Here is a 22,540-nt window from a genome sequence, read left to right as displayed (position 1 = left end):
TGACTAATGTCTGGTGATGTGTTAGCAGATACATTTCTGTCTAGACAACAAATCAATATGGTGCCTTCTTTTTGCTTGTGTATTCGTTTGCTTGGCTTATACTAAAGCGTTCACTTATGGACTTTTAGCCCACTCAGAAATAACACACAGGCAAGGTTGCTGGCAAGAGAATGCACAGCATTCTGATGGTCAGATGAGATATCTTTGAGGAACAATACTAAACATATAAATGAATGTTGCTGGGGGAGTCAGCCTGCCTCTGGCTTACACATGAAAGCCTGGGACGACAGGGCCTCCTTCCGATGCATTTTGATCTGGGGCTGCAGACTGAACACAAGGTGATTGAACAGTGGCAGCAAAACCTGGAATCAGAAAAAAACACTTGGGGGACCATGAGAAAACTGAAGTGATGTCTGAGATCAAGCATCTGGCTTTTTAATTTCTAACTCTTTAAAATAGTACTGACCTCATCCTGTGTATCTATCAAATGCCCAGTTTTGTATTTTGGTCAAAACATTATAGGGCTTACGGCAGATCTCTTCATGGGACTGTTTGGAAAAACTTGAAAATAAAATTGATTTTATTGCCCTCTTCAGAGAGGAACTTTCTTTTGTTAGAGAGCTATTATTTGGTTGTTCTAACATCAGGCAGCCAAATAAATATGACTCTTATGGCATATGCTTATATAATTTAAATCAAAATTAGAAGTGATATTTTTCCCTAGCAGAATTTTGACAGCTAAATTCTAAAGTCTCTGTGCCTGATGTTATACAATATGTGAAAGAAATTTTTATGTTCACTTAACATATTTATTAAATGTTATATAATATCAACTTTGAAGAGTGAAAATAAAATATTTTTTATCTCATGCATATTTAGAAGCTTCATTATATCTCTATAAATAGACATGATGGAATAATATTGCAGTCTGTAAAATGCATATATTAAATAAATATTTAATGATCATGATGAAGGTAACAATTCATGCAGAATCAAAACATTCCCAGCACAAATTAGTTACTCAGATGACAAATCCAGGGTGACCACCGGCAGCTCATGTCATGGAACAATAAGCAAAGGTCAGCGGAATCCAAGAGATAAGTATAGGAGGCATCAAGCCTGTGTTGCTGATGTATTTTTTATGCAATGCCTTGAGCGCAGTCCAGCAGTTCTTCATCTTATGGAAGAATTCAAGCAGCTAAGTCACTTAGTGATTTACATGTAAGGTACCTAATGAATCCTTTGTTTTTAGAGACGCTAATGGTTGATGTCTGTTTCTTCTCTTTCTTGTCCATATCTGTTTTCTTCCCATGCTCACAGCCCAATGGGAGTAGCCAAGGCAAAGTGCACAACCCATTCCTTCCCACCCCAATGTTGCCACCACCGCCGCCACCACCGATGGCCAGGCCTGTGCCTCTGCCGGTGCCAGACACAAAGCCTCCGACCACGTCAACAGAAGGAGGCGCAGCCTCCCCCACCTCACCAAGTAAGTATAGCTGAGACAAGGCGCCGGTCACGGTCATGTATAAAGCTCTGTGTGCTTGACTCCACACGTAGGCTTCGTCCCTCACTGCATAGCCCTACTGATAGGCACAGATCCCCACTGATGGTTGCAGCAAGAGCTTGCAGAGCCAAGAGCAGACCACAGTGAACTCTGCTCTGGGCTACTATCAGCCCCACCATATGTGGCAATGAGTGGGTACTTAGGTGGATAAAGTGGCTTAACTGTTCAGGCAGGACTAAATCAAGATATGAACTATTACAATTTGCATATTACTTGAGTGGCCTTGAATGCTATCCTCATGATCATCAAACAGCATCTACTTATTTGGTTCTTACTAGCAAAAATTCCTCACGTTTCTGTACAGCCTTGCCTTCCAGTAACTTACAGTCCAAGAAAATGCGCTTGATGAGCTACAAAGGATATACTTCCTACATCAAATAGAGAAGAAAAGTTTAGATCAAAGTAGCAATTCCAAGGTGTGTACATTGAACATCTGCCAAGAGTAAGAGCCTGGCAGAAGATTAAAGCTAGAAGCCAGGGCATTGCATGGCTAAGCTTGGCAGGGGAGGATGTAGAAGGTAGAACTGGATGGAAAGAGAAATCGAAATCTTGGCTTTTCTCTGAATACTCTAGAAATGATGAGACAATATAGGATTTCAAAATTTTTTTAGAAGATGGGAATGATGACTTGATCAATTAGAGGGAGAACAATCTGCAGATATTTCCTGCTGTCTTAGAGATGATGAAGGCATAGAAACAGCTTGAATATACAAATTTGGTTTTTAATAGTATCTGGAACCATGACAGAAAGAGCGATGGCTGGAGGCAGAGTTCCCAGGTGATGGATGGACTAGCTCATCTTCAGAGAGGGTGTGATAAGTGCCTTCCCTAAAACTTTACAGTGGGATAAAAGTAAATAAAAAAGTGAATAAAAGTGAATCTGATACAGTGGCCCTAAAGAGAGACTTTCAGGAGGTCTGCAAAGGAGGTGAGACTGGAAGCAAGGAATCTACTAAGGAAAAACTTAGAAAAAGTCAGGAAATAGGTGTTAAGATCAAGTTACTTGAGTAGCAGTAATAGAAGTTGAATAAAACACCCAGAGGGGTGTTGTGTAGACCTAAGCTTTGGGGTTGTGCAACCATTCAGTTGAATATAGTCAAGAATAATCCCGGCTACCCAGGTTCCTTACTCTCAGTGTTAGGTGTAGGAGAGAAAGGGTCAAACAGGAAAAATGAGTTTGTGTTGACACCATGTTCATTGGATTTAATTCTGGGGAACTGGATCCAGAATGTCGAGTCCTTCATGGACTCACATATGAGGGCTATCTGGTATGTATTCCTTTTTCATAATACATGCAGAAGTGAGTGGTATTGTCCATGGATTATGGTGTATGGCAAGGAAGATTGAAGGTTCAGAGACCTATATGAGATGGTTCAAAGCTTGTCAACAAAGAAGTAAACGCTTAAGTAACCAATGACACAGGGAGCAAGCTAGGTTTGGTCTGTAGATCTTGGAAGCTCAGCTTGGAAAAACTTCTAAGAAGCAGAGACGCATAGGTGTGTCATGCTAATTGGGTTTTAACAAACATCTTCAAACATAGAGAAATAACCATCTTGAATTCTGTTTAAATCCAGTCACTGGGCATATTGGCACATGGATGGGCAGCCCCAGGCTTTTGTGCCTGTACATGCTGGTGTGTCCCACTTTTCTGTTTATCTTCTATTACAGAATACTGTTGAAGTTCTTTAAAAGTCTAGTGATAATATTCTACCCATTCATGAACACATCCTCACCTCCAATATCAATGTTTTACACATTTTCTTACACAATCTATAGTGCATTTTCTAGTAATGAACATGGGATTTTTCTAGGCATTGTGGCAGAGTGGGAATACTATATGCAACTTCTGAAGTCTAAAGGATAGACACTGAAATCTCCATCTTTCAAATGATTAACTGTTTTTCTCTGCAAGTCACAGTCTTTCACCTGTAAACCCTAGATGTTAATACCTACCAGGGAGGGTTGAGTGAAATAAACCATGATAAGTACTACCACCAAATGAATTGGACATTTTATTACTTTCCCAAACCCTTACCTAGTAGAAGGCTCCGGGCTTAGGTAATGGTGAGACATGTCTGTAGAACCTGTAGAAGGTACTCAGCCTCTAAATCAGGTAGAAGTCTTTGGGTTCATACTTCTGGACTGTTCTGTGGAGTCACTCAAATGCCATGTTTAAAAAGATAACCTGTCATGCCAGCTTCAAACATTCCTTCACCAGCCTGGGAGGAAAGAAGAAGGGGTCTTGGCAGATCCAATTTATATGGTTGCATGTTCTTTAGAACAGTATTTAAGGATATTTGGGAAAAGGAAAGTATCATGAGAGAGAAGACTATAATTTGATATAGGTAATTTGATACTTTTTGAATTGCAGGATTCTAGGAATATAAACAAAGCAAAATGTTCTAATAGCAGAGAAAATTCCTTATCATCATAAAATTTAAACCTGTTTTAACCCTGGGGTCTGCTCTATTCAAAATAATATGTTGTTTCACAATAATGTATCATCTTACTATCTTCGACTTGATTAATGACTGTTATAGTCTGGAAGACCTGTCATATATAGTATAGGAGAAGCCTCTCAAATTAAAAATCTCATGGTCCATATTGAGAAATTTAAAGATCCACATCACATCAGAAAAAAACTTCTTCTATGTCCTCATTTCTGAAGCAATAGGTAAATAAAATACAGGGAAGAAATCAGATAGAATACCAGACTATAACCTCTACTGTTAAGAGAATTTAGTTTATAACTGCAGGCAAGTGTACTTCCTAACTGCAGGCAAGTGTGCCTCTGAAATCCGGAGTGACACAGACATGCCCACCCAGTTGTAGGCAGTGCTAGACCACTACAGCCTTCCCTACAGGGGGTCTGCTCTACCATGTTGAGCACATGGAGGTGCAGATGGTTGGGTGCCATCACCTGTCTCCCTGAGATAAAGAGGTGAGGAAGAGGGATCATGTCCAGTTTATGCTTCCAAACTCTACAATCTAGAAAGTATAAGTGAGCAAGTGGAGAGGGGCCAAGACTATATGGAAGAGATATCAGGAGTGTAGTAGCTTCCTCTCCCTTAACATTCATCTTTGATGACTACCTTCTCTCAATCATCTATTTAGCCTTCAGAGACTGAGCACCTGGCATGTGCCAAGGACTGCGTTAGCTACTCGGGATGCAGAAATGATTAATTGCTGCTCTAAAGAAATGTGGATGTATCGAGGGAGATAGCGGGTAACTAATAGTTCAAATGGACAACTCTGGAGCTAAGGAATGGAAAGATGTTAGCAGAGGGCTTGAGACAGACTTTTTTCCAGGTGTAGGGACCCAGGTAAAGATTTTTTTAGGGAGGGAGTAGCTTCTAAACTATTTAGTAGGAATAACATTGTGTGATTTTATTTATTTTTTTTAAAGATTTATATATTTATGCATACAAGAACTGGGGTACAGGCCAGAGTGTAGCGGGTGAGAGGATTCACCAGAGACAGAGTGGGGAGCAGAACAGGCAGATCTACTGAAATACACTGCTGAGGGGAGCAAAGGGTGAGTCAGGAGAGGTCTGCTGAGCCATGTGGGCCACCTCCTTGGCCGGGGATCGAACTCGTGCTATGGTGGTTGCGGATTGCTCCTTAGTGCTGCGTATTAACCCCTTGCACCACCAGGGAGGCCCTCATTGTGTGCTTTTAGTCTGAAAGAGAAGGTAGAACTTTTCTTCTGAAACCACCTTAGGGAGAAGGCCTACAATTGGATTACCACTGAATGAAAATTTAGAGTCAAAGTATAGTTTCATGAAATAGGTGCTTTCTTAGAAATTAAAACCACAGGATGGTTGGCTCCTGTTTATCTTTCTCAGTTTATTGGAGTTCAGCCTTAGCTCAAAGAAACACTGTGACAGGGTAATGAGTGCACATGTTCAAGTCCCAGCAGAACGGCTGGAATGGAGCCTTTTCCAGAAACACTAATTGTATAACCTAGAACAGCCTTTTCCATTTAAGGGTTTGCAATAGCTTGCAATAAAATAAGATTTTAAAAGTTGAAAATCATGCCAAGGATCTCCTATATTGCCAGCTTTCCTGGGCCTCAACTACTTTGTTAGTGGAAATAGCACTAACTGCTCTCCCCTCTCTCACGTGCAGATGGTTAGGAGGAACTGGGGTGACGGATGTGCTGTGCTGTAGACAGTTAAAAGTCCAAGGCATCATTTTTAATATCCTTTTATAATGAAATACAAATGGATGTTGGCCTAAAGCAGAATATGTATTTTTAAACTAATCAGTTGCCTCTGGCACCAATACTCAACTTGCTTACAGCTGTGGCCACAAAAACAGAGGTAAGACAGATTTGGGGGGAAATTGCCTATGAAATAAATACATTTGAATGGGAAAAATCCTTACCAGTGCCTACAAAACAGAGGGGTGGGGGTGGAGTTAACTATTTAGATATCTCTCAAAGAGAATTTTTATGTTGTTGATTTATTTGGAGAAATATTGACATACTAGGAGAATTAGAAGGGATCACCTGTAACCTGTAAGAGTAATTCACACCTAATGTATTCCATTCCTTTTGATTAACTACCTTTCTGGACTTAGATACCCAGTGAAGGAATATGTCTCCTGTCCTTCATTTGTTGAATAAATAATTATTGCCCATTAACCATTTGCCAAGTAGTGTTTTGGATGTTAGGATTCAGCAGGAAATGAAATAGACATTCCTGACCTATGCAGCTTTTATTTGAGAGAAGGAAGAAAGTCATTGCACAAAATTTTAAGTATTGTAGGTAGATGTGATGTAACATGGTGATGTATAAATGCTATGAAGAAAAATGAGGCACAGAGGGTCAGGAGTAATGGAAATGGGACCTAGCCATAAATAAATAGGGTGATGAGGGAAGGCCTGTCTGAGAAGGGGAAGTTTGATCAAAGGCTTGAGGGAAGTGAGAGGGTGAGCCATGACACTGTAAAGGGAAGAACTTTCCAACACAAGAATAGCTAGTACAACCTGCTGTGTTTGAGAAGCAGGCAGGAGGCCAGTGTGGTGAGCACAGAGGGAGTGAGTACATGTAGGGCGCATCACGCAGATGAGTTTGGGGGTTCAGAAAACAAATGATGTAGATTCTTGTAGGCCAATGTAAGGATTTTAACCTTAACTGTGAATGAGGAAGTGAGATGGGGAGCAGCACCGCAGTGCTATCCACAAAATCAGGTAACAGAAACCCCCTGAAGCCATTGCTGAAAATGCATTGCAGGGGGCAAGAGTTAAAATTGGTAGAGACCATTAAGAGACTGGTTTTTAATCAATGAATACAGTAAGTGTCTCCTACTTGCCAGCCACTGTTGTAGGCACAAGGGATGCAAAAGTGACTGAAACAGAATTTCCTTCCTTTGTGGGCAAATAATAACTAAAATATAATTAAACCAGACAGTACAAGGGAGAAAACTGAAACATGGAGGTGAGGTTGGGCATATGGCAGTAATCCAGGGTGAGTTGGTAACTGCAACCGTGAGGATGGTAAGAAATATTTGAAGAGAGAATTGACAGCATTTACTGGCAATTTAGATGTGGATTGAGAAATCAATCAATAGTTTCTTCTTAGGAAGAGCAGTTCTTAGTGAGGGGTGGAGATCAGAAGTTTGGTTTGCCTAAGTTGTATTTGAGGTGCCTATTGGATATCTTCCTGGTGAGACTAATTATAACAACATCCTAACTATGGTTGCGCTTTGCAGTCTATTGAGTTTTTCTACATAGATCATCTCAATGATTGGAAAGGGACTCCTTTTCAAACATCTGAGGATAACAGTGCAATAGTAGGAATCTCTCATTATGTTTAGGTCTATTTGTGATATAATCATTCAAAATGCACTATTCATTTTCTTAAATATATTGTAAGATCCAATTTTTATATAATAGGTTGGCACCAAGATCATACTATAAAAATGGACTTTTTCTAGAAAAGAGATTGAAGATTGGTATATTAACCTAGAATTATAATGGCAAAAAAACAAATTTTGAATGATGACGGAAAATAAAACATGTATATTTTCCTTTTTTAATTAAATAGGAACACAGAAACTCAAAAAAATGCATGAGACTCATAAACCTTTTTTCTTCATGCCTTCTTATCCTTGAACTTTTGATTTTTTTTAACTAGAATTCTATTAAAATAGAAACATGTCCTTTATTATTTATTTTCATATTGCTGATGAATATCATATATAATAATATGAGTAAATATGAGCTCTTAACCAAGAACATAACAAAAATCTATGACCAAGATCGAAATTTTCCAATCTAATAAACACTCAATGCTTTTTGGTTAGCAAGCCTCTTTAAACATCCTCATTATTTCACTCCACTTTCCTTTTGCTCATGTGAGGTCAGGATTTTTCAGAAAAGGAAATCAACCTTAGAAAGTGGAGGTTACTTTCCCAAGATTATACTCCTGTGGTAACTTGACAAGCTCAGGCCTCCCCATGCTCTGCCTAGTACCTCGTACTGTGACTGATGAAATTACGAAGTGCTATGACGTGATTTCCGGTTCCTTGGGAGCCATGATTGCAAGCTCATGTCTGAAATGAATCACAACAAACTATTGAGATCTTACGCGTTGTGTAGGGTACTTTTAGTAACGGTTTATCTTGTTGTAAAGTCTCACATAATCCTATAAATATTTTCATTCGCCTGATTGAGAAAGATGAGGCTTGAGGAATAAGATAACTTACTCAGAGTCATTCAGCCAGGTATAGCAGGGCCATGCTACACACCCAGCCTCCTTCAACATAAGTTCATATGCTTGGTCATAACCTCCTCTGAGTATCTTTGATTTAGTCCAAAAGTATCCATATTTTTGCAATGAAAATTCTATCTGAGAAACATATAACAAGATGTTGCAGTCACTCATACTTGAGTATAATTTGAGTTTCTGTTGCTGAGAATAATTTGTTAGCAGGGGAAGAAAGAAAGTAAATGGCCTCCCCTGGTGGCGCAGCAGTTGAGCGCTGGGCTGCGAAGCTGCCTGCAGCCTCTGCAGCGCTGGTTTGATCCCCGGCCACCTGCGAGGGTACCACATGGTGCAACAGACCTCTCCTGCCACCCGCTGCTCTCCTCAGCAGTGTATTTCGTTGGTCTGCCTGTTCTGTTCCCCGCTCTGGCTCTGGTGAATTCTCTCACCCTCTGGCTCTTCTGACTGTACCCAGTGCTTGTATAAATAAATAAATAAATCTTTAAAAAAAAAGAAAAGAAAGTAAAGATTTGGGGGACACATACAGCAAAAACAATAAAAAGGTATAAAAATAGGAGATATTGATAAAAGACAGGTTTCTTTGTTTCTCCAGAGCTCTCCAGAACTGGAAATATTGACAAACACTGAAAAAAATTGTTTTCTGAGTTTTCACCCAGATGCTGGCTGATCTCCTTTTCAGCAATACTTTTTTTTATGTTTATAACATATTGTTTTAATCAGTAATTAAATTTAGAGGAAGTCAGTGAATGACATGCATATTTGCACAATTTTTAGACAACATGAGGACCATGTTTCCTTTTTCCAAGAAAAATTGCTGCATAATTACAAAAGAATAAAAAAAATCAGTGTTCTTTTGAAAAATACTTTTTCAATTCTGGTATGTGGACTTTTCATTATTCTTAATTTTTTTTCCAATTTGCATTACATAATTCTCTCTTAAATGTACATTTTCATGAGTTTTTATAACATCATAGATTCTGAAGCCAACATCACAGACAGATTACAAATCAATTCCAAAGAACTCCCTCCTCATTCTTAATAATTTTAGGTTAATGTCTGATATCACTTAGTGCCAGGGGGAACTTACTTTACTTTGATGTATTTAAACATTGATTTGAATTTCTCTACCTGTGCTGTTGCTTTCATTTTTTTTTTTATTTCTGATATCCTTATGAATTAGAAAGAGACCTATATTTCTACAGTACTGTAAAATACAATGATAGTAGCATGTTAAGAGAGGAAAAGACATTATTCAGTGAAGAATATTTTAACTATCCAGAAAAAGTTAAATTCCTCACACCAAAACAAATTCTCATGGAGGAAAAATATACACAAAAATGTTAAACCTAAAAATACCACACGGAAAATAGGACAATTAAAAAAATAACACTGGAATGAAAAAGGTGTTTCTAAATAGTACAGAAACCTAGACTCTATGAAAGAAAAGACATGAATCCATGAAAGTCAAAAGACAAAAGATAAAGTGGGAAAAATATTTGCAACACATATGCTAGAGAGCTAAGTTAGCTAACATATAAATCATGTTTAAAATTCAGATAAAGACCAACATTGCAATAGAAATTAAGAGGATAAACTTAGGGCCTCCCCGGTGGCGCAGCGGTTTAGCGCTGGGTTGCGAAGCTGCCCGCAGCCTCTGCAGCGCCAGTTCGATCCCCGGCTGCTCCCCGGCCACCGGAGGAGGGTCCCACATGGCGCGCAGACCTCTCCTGCCGCCCGCTGCTCCCCTTCTGCCTGCTCTGCTCCCTGCTCTGGCTCTGGTGAATTCTCTCACCCTCCCGCGCCTCTGACTATACCCAATGCTTGTATAAATAATAAATAAATCTTAAAAAAAAAGTATAAACTTAGAGAAATGAAAAACAATGAATGATATCTCATTCATGTAGCATGAAAGCAATACATATGAAAATTTGAATGACAGTTTTGCCTATCAGATTAACAAAGATTGGAAAGTATCCTCCCCAAAATATAGACTATAGTGTAGAAGACAGGCACTCACCTGTACTGTTGGAGGGCTATAATCGATTCAACCTCTTCAGAGGACAATTTGTTTATTTGTATCTATAAAACAATATATATATACATGAATCACATATATTATATTAAATTTAAGTGTAACCATTGCATGTAGTTTGATATGTGAGCAGGAATGTACATCAGGTATTCTTTACAACATTGATTATAACAAAAGATTGTTAATAACCTAAATATTCACCAATATGAAATGATTGTTAATAACCTAAATATTTTACCAATATGAAATACTTAATACTCTTTTTTTTTTTTTTGAAAGATTTATTTATTTATTTATACAAGCACTGCATACAGTCAGAAGCACAGGAGGGTGAGAGAATTCACCAGAGCCAGAGTGGGGAACAAAACAGGCAAACCGACGAAATACACTGCTGAGGGGAACTGCGGGCAGCTTCGCAGCCCAGCGCTCAACCGCTGCGCCACCAGGGGAGGCCCAATACTTAATATTCTTAAAAATAAAACAAGTCTGTATGAATTCATCAAGCAGAGTACTGGAAAGCCTGTGAGGAATACCACCATACAGTGGAGGTCAAATATGCACATTTGCTTGTGTATTGGAGGGTAGATACTGGTATGTTGGGAGATAGTTTTTGGTGCCTTAGTCAATGAGAATGAAAGCTGTTACTGACCTTTAAATCCCCTTTTACATGCAATATAATGATTTTTCTATTTTACAAAATATTTGTCTAGTGATCTAAGGTTTTTTTAACCTCATTAACTATAGTGACTAAAAGCCACACATGAGACAAGGAGTCTCACAAGGAGGCAGTTCATAAAGTCCTGGGCAATCTTTATCATCTAGACTCTAGGTCCACTAACCTGAACTGGTTGTGAAAGCAAAATATGTGTGATCTTTCAGATAAAGAATAATATTCTTTTTCCTTCACAGATAGCATAGAATTTAGTGTAAGGTGGCATTTTAGTTCTCAGTAGCCACTATTTAGTCCCAATTTCTGCTTTGGGAATCTGTTGAATACGGATGTACATGTACTATCTTAAATAATGATTTTTCATGAATACGTTTTGCAGAGTATTTCTACTTTGTGTACAATTCAATTTTTAATGTGCACATTGTAGAGCAAAGAAAAATAATTACTGAAAATCAAACACTTGAGTAGATCTTTTTATATGCATTACCTTAGTTACCTTTAGTAGCTATTATAAATCTGAAAAATTGGAATTGTTAACCCTCTTTGTAGAAAGAAGAAACCGAGGCCAAGCCAGTATTCAAAACCAAGTGTGTTAGACTCTGAGTCCACTGCTTTCCGCTCTACCAGGATACATGTGAAACACTGCATGACTCTCACTGAGGTTATAACCCATGCAAGTCTTGTTTTTGCCTGAATTTTTAACTTTTTCAGATTACAAAAGTGGCATATGACTTTTAAGATTTTCTTTGTAAAGATATTATGTGACAGGATAGGAAACTTGAAAAATAAAGACGCTTTCTAAAAAGAACATTATGTTCTCCTGTAATAACTATAATATTTTGGTCTGATTTTCCCCAACTTTTTTCCTTGTGAATGTTTATTCTATTTTGCTATATATAAAACATCTGTACAATGATTGTGATCATATAAATGATAATAATATTTTGTATGCTATTTTCTTAATTACTATTTTCCTAAGTGTACCTTTTCTTATTTTGTATAAAAAGGATATAAGGATATGAATTTAAACAATTTTTGCCCTATTATAACACATTAGTCCTTGTCACAACCTATGTATTATCTTCCATATATGGTTTACACAGCATGTCATTGATTGTATATTTTTGTCCCCCAACATTAATGATTTCATTAGGATAGATTTCGAGAATTGGGGCTATTAATACATAGAGTTTGACTCTTCCCTATAATTACCAAGTTGTGTTCCCAAGATTCTGCCAGTTTATACCTTCAAATTATTTATGAATATGATCATAACATTAACCTGTGAGAGAGTTGAATATTATTTTTTAAAATGCATAGTCACATTTTGAAATCAGTAGACCCCTGGTTGGATGATGGTAGTATTTTTTTTTCCCTTCAATTCTTTTCATATAAAACACAGTGGGGTGCTGGGGATTTCCCATCTTATTGACTCAGCCTATCTTCAGAGATCACTTCCTGGATCTCCTTTGTGAAGAGAGTAGTTTGTTAGACATTCACAGAGAGGTGAAGCCTTAGTTGAAGGGCTAACAATATTGGAGGAAATAATATTTGTTTTGCTGGGCTCTTTATGTAGAAAGACTCAGAGAGATTAACTGCCTTGCCAAAATCTCATTTCTAGTAAAAGATGAAACAGATTAAATCCAGTATTTTCTGGTTCTAAAATTCACTTTCTATTGACTATATTGTATTGCTCCCCAAAAAAAGACTGTTATTTGGCATTTCAAGTTTCCATTTGTGTTTATTGAAGATTAAAAATTACTGGAAGGTATTTTAAAATCACCTGTAGTCCTACTCTTCAGAGATAATCACTTTCTGTGTACATTTTAAACATAATTGATCATGACATAAGTGTGATAGGTATATCTCTAGATACAGTTTTATAGAATTATTTTATTAATTTTACTTCATGTAATAGACACATCATTAATGCTAATTTTATATAGATTATAAATAATTTTATTATCTATTTGAAGTGACAACATTTATTATGATTTAGAGGTATAGGATTACCTCCTTCAAGTGTTACCACACACACCCACCACCAAGACTCTGAAAGTCCTCCTCCATCATCCATTGTACCCCTTCCCCACTTCACATTTAACCCTAATATTTAATGACAACAAATACTCCAGCATAAGCATGAAGCATTTGCTAATAAACTAGTTCTAATTTGTTGTTCTTATAAGTAATGCTGTAATGAACATCTTGGAGCATAAATCTTTATCCATACTTTTAAGTATTTTTTTAGGATAAATTCCTAGTAGGTTTCCAGAAGCACACTGCCTTTGCAAGGCCACAAAAGCCTTTCAAGAGGGAGCAATCCAATATATTGATCTAAATATCTTATTAGTAAACCCCAGGCTTTGTTCCCTGTGGCTATGTAATATAACGGTCACCTGTACCTACCCATCTGCATTGCTGCTGCTGATCAATAACTATGTTCTCTCCATTGAACAATACACATCATACACATAAAAATAAATAACAGTTACAGAAATTGGATTAGCCATCAAAAATAAATGAAAATTAACTGAAAAGAGGCTATCTTCTTATCCTTTAAAATTATGATGAAAAGTATTAGGCAGTTTAAATAGACTTCATATAAGAGTCACTCATTGCAAAGTGTCTCCTTATCACACAGATTTTGGAATCATCTAGTCAAAGCATCTCCAGTTTACCAGTGACTCTGATCCCTTCTCCCTGCGTGCGCATGAGTTGTCTTACACTTTCCTTTCTGCGTGTCTGACCGTGATGGTTTGAGCCCCTAAAGTCCTCTGAGGATCCTTAATACAAGTGGAAATACCAGCAAAGTAAAGCCATCTGCCTTTGCCATATTGATTCTTTTCATGATTTTTGTCAACTCTTGCACATGAGACACATCATGCAAATTGTTGCCATCCATGTTAAGTAATGCTAATATATTAAAGTTCGCATTCATTCACTTTTCAGAAAGAAAGCTTGTGGGTATGTTTTTCTGTAATAATTTACTAGTGATAAGTAGGCTTTAATTTCATGCCCTGGGAGCTATGTCATTTTTTTGGTGGTAGTGGTGGTAACTTGTTTGTAGAGACAAAGGATTTGCAGAGATAATAGAGTAGGTAACTGCTACACAGATGTGATCAAAATAATGGAAATTCAGTGTGGTTATCTTGAAGATTCCAAACATCTGGGTGAAAACTCTGGCGTTTATTCAATCACGTGGGAATTTTTAAATCCCCAAATACTAGACCATGTATAAGCAAAGACTGTGTCTCCTTGACTGTTTATGGTTATTAATAATGCTGAGCCAGGCCCTGTAAACTTATCAATACTGATAGATTGCCTTGAAGGAAACACTCTTCAATATCCTCCATTCCTTTTGAGAAAAACGTTCCTTTTATGTTCTTGCAACAAATAGTGCTATTCAAGTTCCTAAATGAGTTCAAGGGTAATTAGCCTATCTATTTTTTTAATAGTTTCTGCATTGTTTTAGAAATGAAAATTTTCTCACAGGGCTTTTTAAAAAATATATGTGACTGGTTCAGTGAAAAGAAGATTCTAGAAGCTATTTCAAGTAGGTATTTGAAACTCTCACTGTTTCAATTTACAATCGAATGGTTTCTCATGCACTTTTCCCTGTCAGGTGTCATTGATAAACATTTAATAAATTTCAATTGAATACACAGGAATCTGTTCAAGTCGGCACTCCTAGACTTGTTTTGATTACTTCTGTCCAATAACTAGCACATTCCTGGGCAGGTAGTAAAATCACAGTAAGTCTATTTTGAATAAAATTGAATTTTTGAGTGGTTATTTTTAGAGGGAAATCCCCATGTGGAATATGTCTGACATTCTTAAAACAAGGGAACATGAGAAGTGCATTTTGAACCTTGAAGGGTTAGAGCTAGAGAGTGAGGGTATCTAGTTGTCTTAATGGGCTGTAGAGTGGAAATTTGGTACTTTTATTTTATAAATTATTTTTTCCTCTTAAAAAAACAATTCGACTTACATCCCTTCATTTTCAAACATTTGAGAACCTGATCCTTAAAATTTTACTTCCTTTCCCATTGGCAAAAACATAATTTTCAGTGTCCCATCATTTCTCCCTTCCCTCCGTCCCCTAACTCTGTCCCTCTGTGTGTGCTGCTTCCTTTGTGACTCCCAAACCATCTGAACCTGAAAACCAAAACATCTTTTACAGCCTTTTGCAAAAACCACCTCCATCCTCTGTTCTCCTGCCAGGTGTCACTTTCTGTCCTTTAACACCATGCAGTACTTATTTATATTGCTTTAGGCACTCATGTTTCCATTTTCTGTACTTATCTCTCCTGTATTCAATGTATTCAAGGCTGGCGATGTGTCTTGCTCACCTTTGTATTTCCCATAATATGCCAGTATAGGGCCTGGCACAGAGTAGCTGTGTGCCAGGATAGAAAGAGGTGGGGGCATCAGTATGAGTATATAAAGTATCTCTCTTTGTTGACACACTCCTGCAATCAGACTTGTGGAGGTTAAGCAAATGAAGAAGGGGTGTTCTCTCCTTTCATATAATTGGAGTCTCCAATGAAACAGAACACAAATCTCTCTTCAAACTTCACGTCAATTGGTAGGCCAAGCAGCCAGGTTTAGAAGACTTAATTGCTTCCTGTATCTGGAAGTAAATTCAGAAAATCAAAGCTCAACAGGTCTTACATTTTGCTTTCTGCCAAGATGCCTCACTGTGTTATTTCCAGGCAGAGGAGCTGGCCAGGGCATTTATTACTCAGGGAATTCAGTCCCAGGCGGAATCAACCTACCTGAGGGCACTCTGGGCACAGAGGGTGATTCTCTTTTCACAGTCACATTCCATTTAGCACTATCTAAATTTTCTTCTCTTTCTGCTTTTTGGTGATTATATACATTTCCATGGTTGTTAAAGCAGGTATAGACCTTTAATCTACCTACTTTCAACACAAGCAATGCAGACTTCCATTTTTATTTATCAGATTTGAGTCATTTTGTTAATAGGGTTTTTTTTTTCCTAAAGACACATCAATTGACATCAGTATAAATATTTTGACATCTTAATATCTTTTTATTTAGTTGTGTCTTTCCAAAAACAGTAAAGCTCCAAACATCATTATTCAAAACAATTTGATCACATTCTCAAGACCATGGTCAGGTATGATTGTTAGGGAAAGGCTATTACAGACTCTGAACTGATTCTTCTAGAAAGGTCATCATTCCTTTATATAGACACATCCCTTGTTTCTTCTTATCCAGACAAAAAAAAAAAAAAACTGACACCCACATCTATTTCTGAGAACATAGAGGCTGTTCTCCCAGGGAGCGCCTGCAATTGCATAGAGTAGCTCTAGATCCCCTGTGTCAATCTGCTTGCCAACCCCACCATCCTCGAGACAGATTCCAGCATCCTCAGAACCCCTGTAAAGCAATTGCTTATAATGAAAGAATAGCTTTACAACCATGCGCCCAACTAATTACACTGAAGCAGGACTTACATGGCCTAAGAGAAGGGTTAGAGAATCAACAATGCATATGATAAGTAGGTAACGCACAAGAATAAGATTTTCTGCATATGGAATCAAATTCTGGTTTGGAATTTGATACCACTGTGGCTAAGACCAAACTTATATAGTAGAAAGAGGGAAAAAGAAATAAGAAATAACCAAGAAATATAGTAGAAAGAGGAAAAACATGATCAGATTACTGCAAATAAAAACCAGTGGAAGCTTCTTTTTGGAATATTCTTCCATAGTATTAGGAAAATGGCCTGTGAGGATATTCATTGTGTTGGTAAAATGGCTGCTTAAAAAAAGCAAAACCTAGGGGCCTCCCCTGGTGGCGCAGCGGTTGAGCGCTGGGCTGCGAGGCTGCCTGCAGCCTCTGCAGTGCCAGTTCGATCCCCGGCCACCAGCGAGGGTCCCACAAAAAAAAAAAAAAAAAAAAAAAAACCTTTCCATCTCAAAAGCAACAAAATAATCAGTAATTTGATTTCTAATAGTCATATTTGCCATGAGGACTTTACACTGATTATATAAGCAAATTGATTTTCCTTTTGATGTTACCAGAAAATCAAGAATTTCTGAATCTTCCCTCCAGAATCCTCAAAAATGTTTTCAGTCATCTCCCTAGAAATTTTCTTCTGGATTTCCTGATTTCCTGAAGCTCTTCCTGTAGCGTTTGATTATTGCTATTGTAAATAAGACCAGATTACAATTAAGAAAGATATGAATGTGATATAATACCACAGTAAACATAGTTGTATATAATGAGTTACTGCTTGCCCCTTTCACTTGATTTTGTATTCATGTTGAAAGCTCTTAACTGTGCATGTATAATTGATTCACTATGGTCTATGTGGTTGTTTTAATAAAAAAGTTTCAGTTGAGGTTTTTGGTCAACAATGTAACTCCCTTTTTCTACTGTGTCTTTGGGAAAATTCAACTTATGTCATATCATTTCTGGAACTACATCCTGTTGTAGGTGAACACTATGCCTGTTGTAGCTACAATGATGGAAAATGAGTCAGAATTTCTTTCTTCCTTCCTTGTTTTGCCTGCATCCTTGATTTTCCCAGGAGCTATCTTTCGGTACAATCAGTTTCCCTGGGCATCTTTTGTGGCATTCAATGACTGGGGTATTCAGAGATTTTTGTAGTTGTAATATACTTTTTTTTTTTAATTCGAAAATACTGCCACTTTTCTTACCAATACTCCCTTTTTTTAAAGGTGGAATAAACTTTGGAGCCATTTTAGTAGCCTGTAAGAACTCAACAACCTTCTGAGATGTTTTGAAACTAAGGTTGCAAAATTTGTCTCGTGACTGAAGAAAGGAAAATATCCAATATTAGCCTCAGAGTCATTCTCAGTGGCTAAATTAATTGTATACTTAACCTTTCAAATGGCACAAATAAGTCAGGCAAAAATAGAGTATGGGATGAATATAGCCTTTCCAGATTTAATAAGCTTGCTATGGTCAATAAAGAAAAGCCAAAAAGAAAAGGAAAAGAACCACATATTGTGGGCTTAGTCAGCATGCTTATTTCTGATGTCACTGGTATGGTACAAATGTCATAGGACATGTGTATCTGCAATGACCAGTACAGGCCCATGCACAGGGCTCTACTAATGCCACTAAACTAAGGACTCATATTTCAGCATCTGTCATCAATCACTTAGTCTTAGTACTTACCATACCCATCATGCCTTTTTGTTCTTTCTCAACTTACCTACCTATTCACCTGTGAAAGAATACTCCCCCCCCCCACCACCACTAACCGGTTTAACAGGTTATTTCATCTACTTCCTTCTTATCTCACCCATATCCTCTTTGTGCCCAGGGAGCTGGTAACTATCAGGTAATTATAGTTCATCCTTTTGAGTATATAACTTTCTGTTGAGATTCCTTAATGTGTATCAGTGTAAAGCAGTAAGCTGAATGAAACAAGAGTGTTTTACTGAGCTTAAAAAAAATTCTATTTCCCCCATCCCCATAAGAGAGACACGCAGAGGCTGGTTAAACACAGACGTCTTTCTCGTCTAATTCAAGTCAGTCTGGGATAGCTGGAGGAAATCAGAAGATACAACACATCACTCATTTAGATCATTTTATAGGGCCATTACTGAACAGATTCTCCTACAACAACAAATACTCCTACAACAAAACGTTGCTCAGTAATAGACATCAGGGCCCCTGGTGTTCATTCACTGTTCAATCTGGTTGAACATCACTGTCATAGGTCTGTGTGGGTGACCTAGCGCTCACCAAGGATGACCAATAGCACTCGGGCCAAATAGGTGGAAATTTTATTCCTAGATGCTTTTAATAAGGGAAAAAAAGAAATATGAGCAGTTTTCTATAAAATAGAAAATCAAAACCCAGGAAACAGATGACGTTAATAAGGAAAAAAAATCTATCAAAGAGATGTGGTATTTTACTCTTAAATATCTGTGTTTTTGAAAATTGCAAATCCTTTTCAGGTCTTAGATGCTGTGTGGCTAGAGTTCATGTAAAAAACTTAGGACTTTGTTACTAGGAAATCTGAAATGAAGCAATGGTCCATCTAAAAATTCTAATATAAAGAAATAATGCAAATAAATTTTTGGAGTTTATGGTAAGGAAGTGAATTGCAAGACACTGAAAAACAAAATGTGCATTTGGATTTGTGAATTAAGGAAACACCAAAGCCTCAGAATTTATCTCACTAGAGTGAAGCTCCTAAATACAAATATAAAAACCAACAACAATACTTAACAGTACTCTGAAAAGGATAATAAACTGAAGCATAGCACCTGAGGTTACAGCGTGATGTCTTGGTTTCATACAGGTCACGCAGTTTATGTTTGAATAGAGGGTTCTAGGTGAGGAAAACTAACCATTTAATATTTCAAGCATATTTTGTGCATCATAAAATTCCAGACACTCTGTTGGGCCTATAAAGACAGCTTGTTCAAAATGGTTTTCTACCTCCTTTCTGGAGAACCCATTAATTCCTTCTACAAAGACTCCTCTTTGTTATTTAACTCCAGAAGCATGGGAACATTTCATGATTTTTAGGAGTGTAATAGTGTAAAAAGCTGGAAAATGAACTGCTTTCCTCCCCTTTCTACCTAATTCCTTCCTCCCTGGGCTCTAAAGACTAGGATATCTCTTTCTGACCCCAGAGCTCGTGTTTAACTCAGAAAATATTCTTTGCCAATGCCCTGCATGTTCTAATTTGTATGATGGAAGAAGAGAGCTCTTCTGAGCCTCAATTTGACATTGTTTTATTCCAACAGTCTTCCCGTTTTTGACTGTCTAAAATGCCCTTGCTAGCCAGATCCCTTTGCTAGCCCCAGTGTTTGCACATTTCCTTGTTAATCAGCTGCGTAGGCTCAGAGACTGTGTGTTTTGGTGTTGTTTGTGTGTGCAATCTCGTGCTGCTTCCTGAACGCATGTGTCCCTTCCCTTCACAGCCTACTCGACACCCAGCACCTCCCCCGCAAACCGATTCGTCAGTGTTGGACCACGGGATCCAAGCTTTGTAAATATCCCTCAACAGACACAGGTGGGCCGCTCTCATCTTTTCTGTATGTGGTGCAGCTTGTTTTATTCATCAGGTGCATTGTAACTGTCTTTCAGCACAACCGGCTGCATTTCCCAGCCCCTGTTCTGTCCCTTTTCCTCCCGACCCCACCCATCCCAGGCCTTGGGCCATATATCCATGTGTTCTCAGCAGTCCTGGAAAACGGCGCCTGCGATTTTTGCTTCTTTATTGAGGGGGTAGAGGAAGAGGGCTTCTGTGCCAGAACTGTTTTTGCTATTCAAGAAAATCTTCCCCATGCTAGCTAGTGAGTCCCCTCTCCTAGCGGTTCATGTCTGTCCACGTAGGAGCAGACAGAAGCAGCTCCAGGGTTACCAGACCTGGAGAGTCACTCTGGCCGAGATGTCAGCATGCATGCTAGGCCTGGAGGACACCTAGTCACTCTCCTTTATTCATCTGTAAGATCCCCAGAAACTAGGCAAACTTTGTCAGAGAACAGTTTTATGAGCCCCATTTGGTTACTGGTGATAGTGCAGGAATAGGGGGTGGTTTGTGATGATACACTGGCAAGGAAGCAAGGCACTGTGGGACAGGGGATGGTGTGTGAATATCATGTCATTTTTGGACATCCATGGTTGAGCAAAGAGTATACCAGGATACCTAGAACTTTTTTTTGGTAGCTAGTTGTGTCTTGAAGACATTGTCTGTAAATGTTTTGATATAGCTGCTGTTATTGAGAAATAATGAAAGAGCTTTTGAGTTCAAAGGTAGTAGATAGATATTTAGAGGTTTGTGAATCAGAATGAGATTCAAGTTTTGAAAGAAACAATTTTCTGATTTCCTAATTAGAACATGACTATATATTATCATAATTGACATAGAGCGTTTTCTCTGAGAGGTCTCAGTATGGCGTTTGGAAATATTCTCTGAGATAGTTTTTGCATGTGCCTGGGTGTGTAATCTCTAGACACTTGACACTTAATTTTCAGCTGTTTGTCTTTGTTGGTAAGGCTATGACCAGGTGCTTCTGAACAGAAAAGACTGGCTTTCTTGGGTCCATTTGTTCTCTCTGTAAAGTGTTTTAGCTTATTACTATGTCAACAGTGAGGGTTAAACTGCATTGCATCTGAAGTCTTCCTTACACTGAAGCAGGGTCATAGAAAGTACAGCCTCAGAAGAAGCAGCTGGAAGGAAAGGGGGAGCAAAAGCGGAGGGAGAAGGTTAACTCTTAAATTTCCCACTCCTGTGTTTTCAACTGAAACTGGCTTGTATTTGGCTTCTGGGGTTAATGTCCATTCAGTACCTCCCATTAAATTGTTCAAGTTTATTGCTTATTTTCCTATACCTTCAAATACTTAATGGCTGGAGCTGAAGTTGAATAATTACCTCGAATGCATTAAAATGGAAGAGCATCATTCCATTCTGCACTTTTGGCTAATGTGTTCAAATTTGATGGGAGAGAACTAGGGGGAGTTACTCTACATTGGACAATTGCTTTTCTCAAAGTACCAATCTCAAGTTACTTCATTATAAACCTCAAAAATGCAGCTTTGAAATGACCTGTTTGTGTTTTACATAGAAAGTTTTGTATAAGCTATGATGCACAATCACTGAAATTGTACCCTGTGTTCCATTCAGTTTATTTCTCTATAATCAAAACATGTTATATTCCAAAATGGCTTTGTTACACAAATACCTTATTTAACCCACAAAGTGAGTCTTCAGGATGTTAACCACAAGAATTCAATTCTTAAAAATCCAGATTTTACACGCATCTGGTTGAATGATGTCATGTGGACCCGATATTGGCATCTGGAGCTGAATTTTTTGATTTCCGTTAAATATTTGGCATCATGGGGGCAACAGCTAAATGTTTCTTATCACAATGACACCTGCCACATTTGGCTTGAAGAGAGCTCTCCTCGATTTTCTTCTGAGAAACTGTGCTAATGGAGTTGTCACATTTTACCAAAAATTCTGAGAAAAAATATTATGTGTGTTAGTGATTTTGATTTCAAGGTGTATGTATTAACTTTTTAAAGAAACCAGTTTCTGTAACCATCTATTATGTCTAAAATGTATTTGACATAGTTAAGGGTAATAAAAGTAATGACATACCTTAAAAATAAGCTCCTTTTTGAGAGGACATTAGTTTGGAAGAGTACTTTTCAGGAATGTTTTAAGATATCGTTTGGACATGGCTTGCAGATTAGTAATTTCCTAGGCAAGCTTGTGTTTTTCTACATTGATTCTTCTGCTAATAAGGCATGACATTTGTATTAATTGAATTACAGCAAAAGTTTTCTGGGAAAATACAGTTTTGCCTTCTGTCTTTGGAGAAGTAAAACTTGCACAGTTACCCAGGCAGATTCTTGAGCTTTGTAAATGCAGAAGAGTATCCTGTACATAAATCCATAAACAAATACAAGACAAATGGCTTCCCTTTCTACCAATGGCCAGTTCCTGGTGGAAATCTCTTCAAATGCCTGAATCAACCTATACAAGAAATTAGATACGGTCTCTGTTTTCTCCAGCA

General features: G+C 37.9%; 1 protein-coding gene across 1 annotated transcript in view; it reads left to right on the top strand.

The window, feature by feature from the left end:
* The window catches only part of NFIA (nuclear factor I A), a gene marked incomplete at both ends in the record, with an annotated part of 324,239 nt that extends 304,148 nt beyond the window's left edge, over window positions 1–20,091 (top strand). Inside the window, 2 exon segments of the mRNA XM_084243810.1 lie at window positions 1,321–1,486; window positions 19,937–20,091. Coding sequence (XP_084099936.1) covers window positions 1,321–1,486; window positions 19,937–20,091 — 321 coding nt within the window.
* Between the last annotated feature and the right edge of the window lie 2,449 nt (window positions 20,092–22,540).

The sequence above is a fragment of the Talpa europaea genome (assembly GCF_964194135.1).
Source record: "Talpa europaea genome assembly, chromosome: 9".
In the NCBI taxonomy this organism is placed as follows: domain Eukaryota; kingdom Metazoa; phylum Chordata; class Mammalia; order Eulipotyphla; family Talpidae; genus Talpa; species Talpa europaea.
This window is presented reverse-complemented; position numbering and strand designations above follow the sequence as displayed.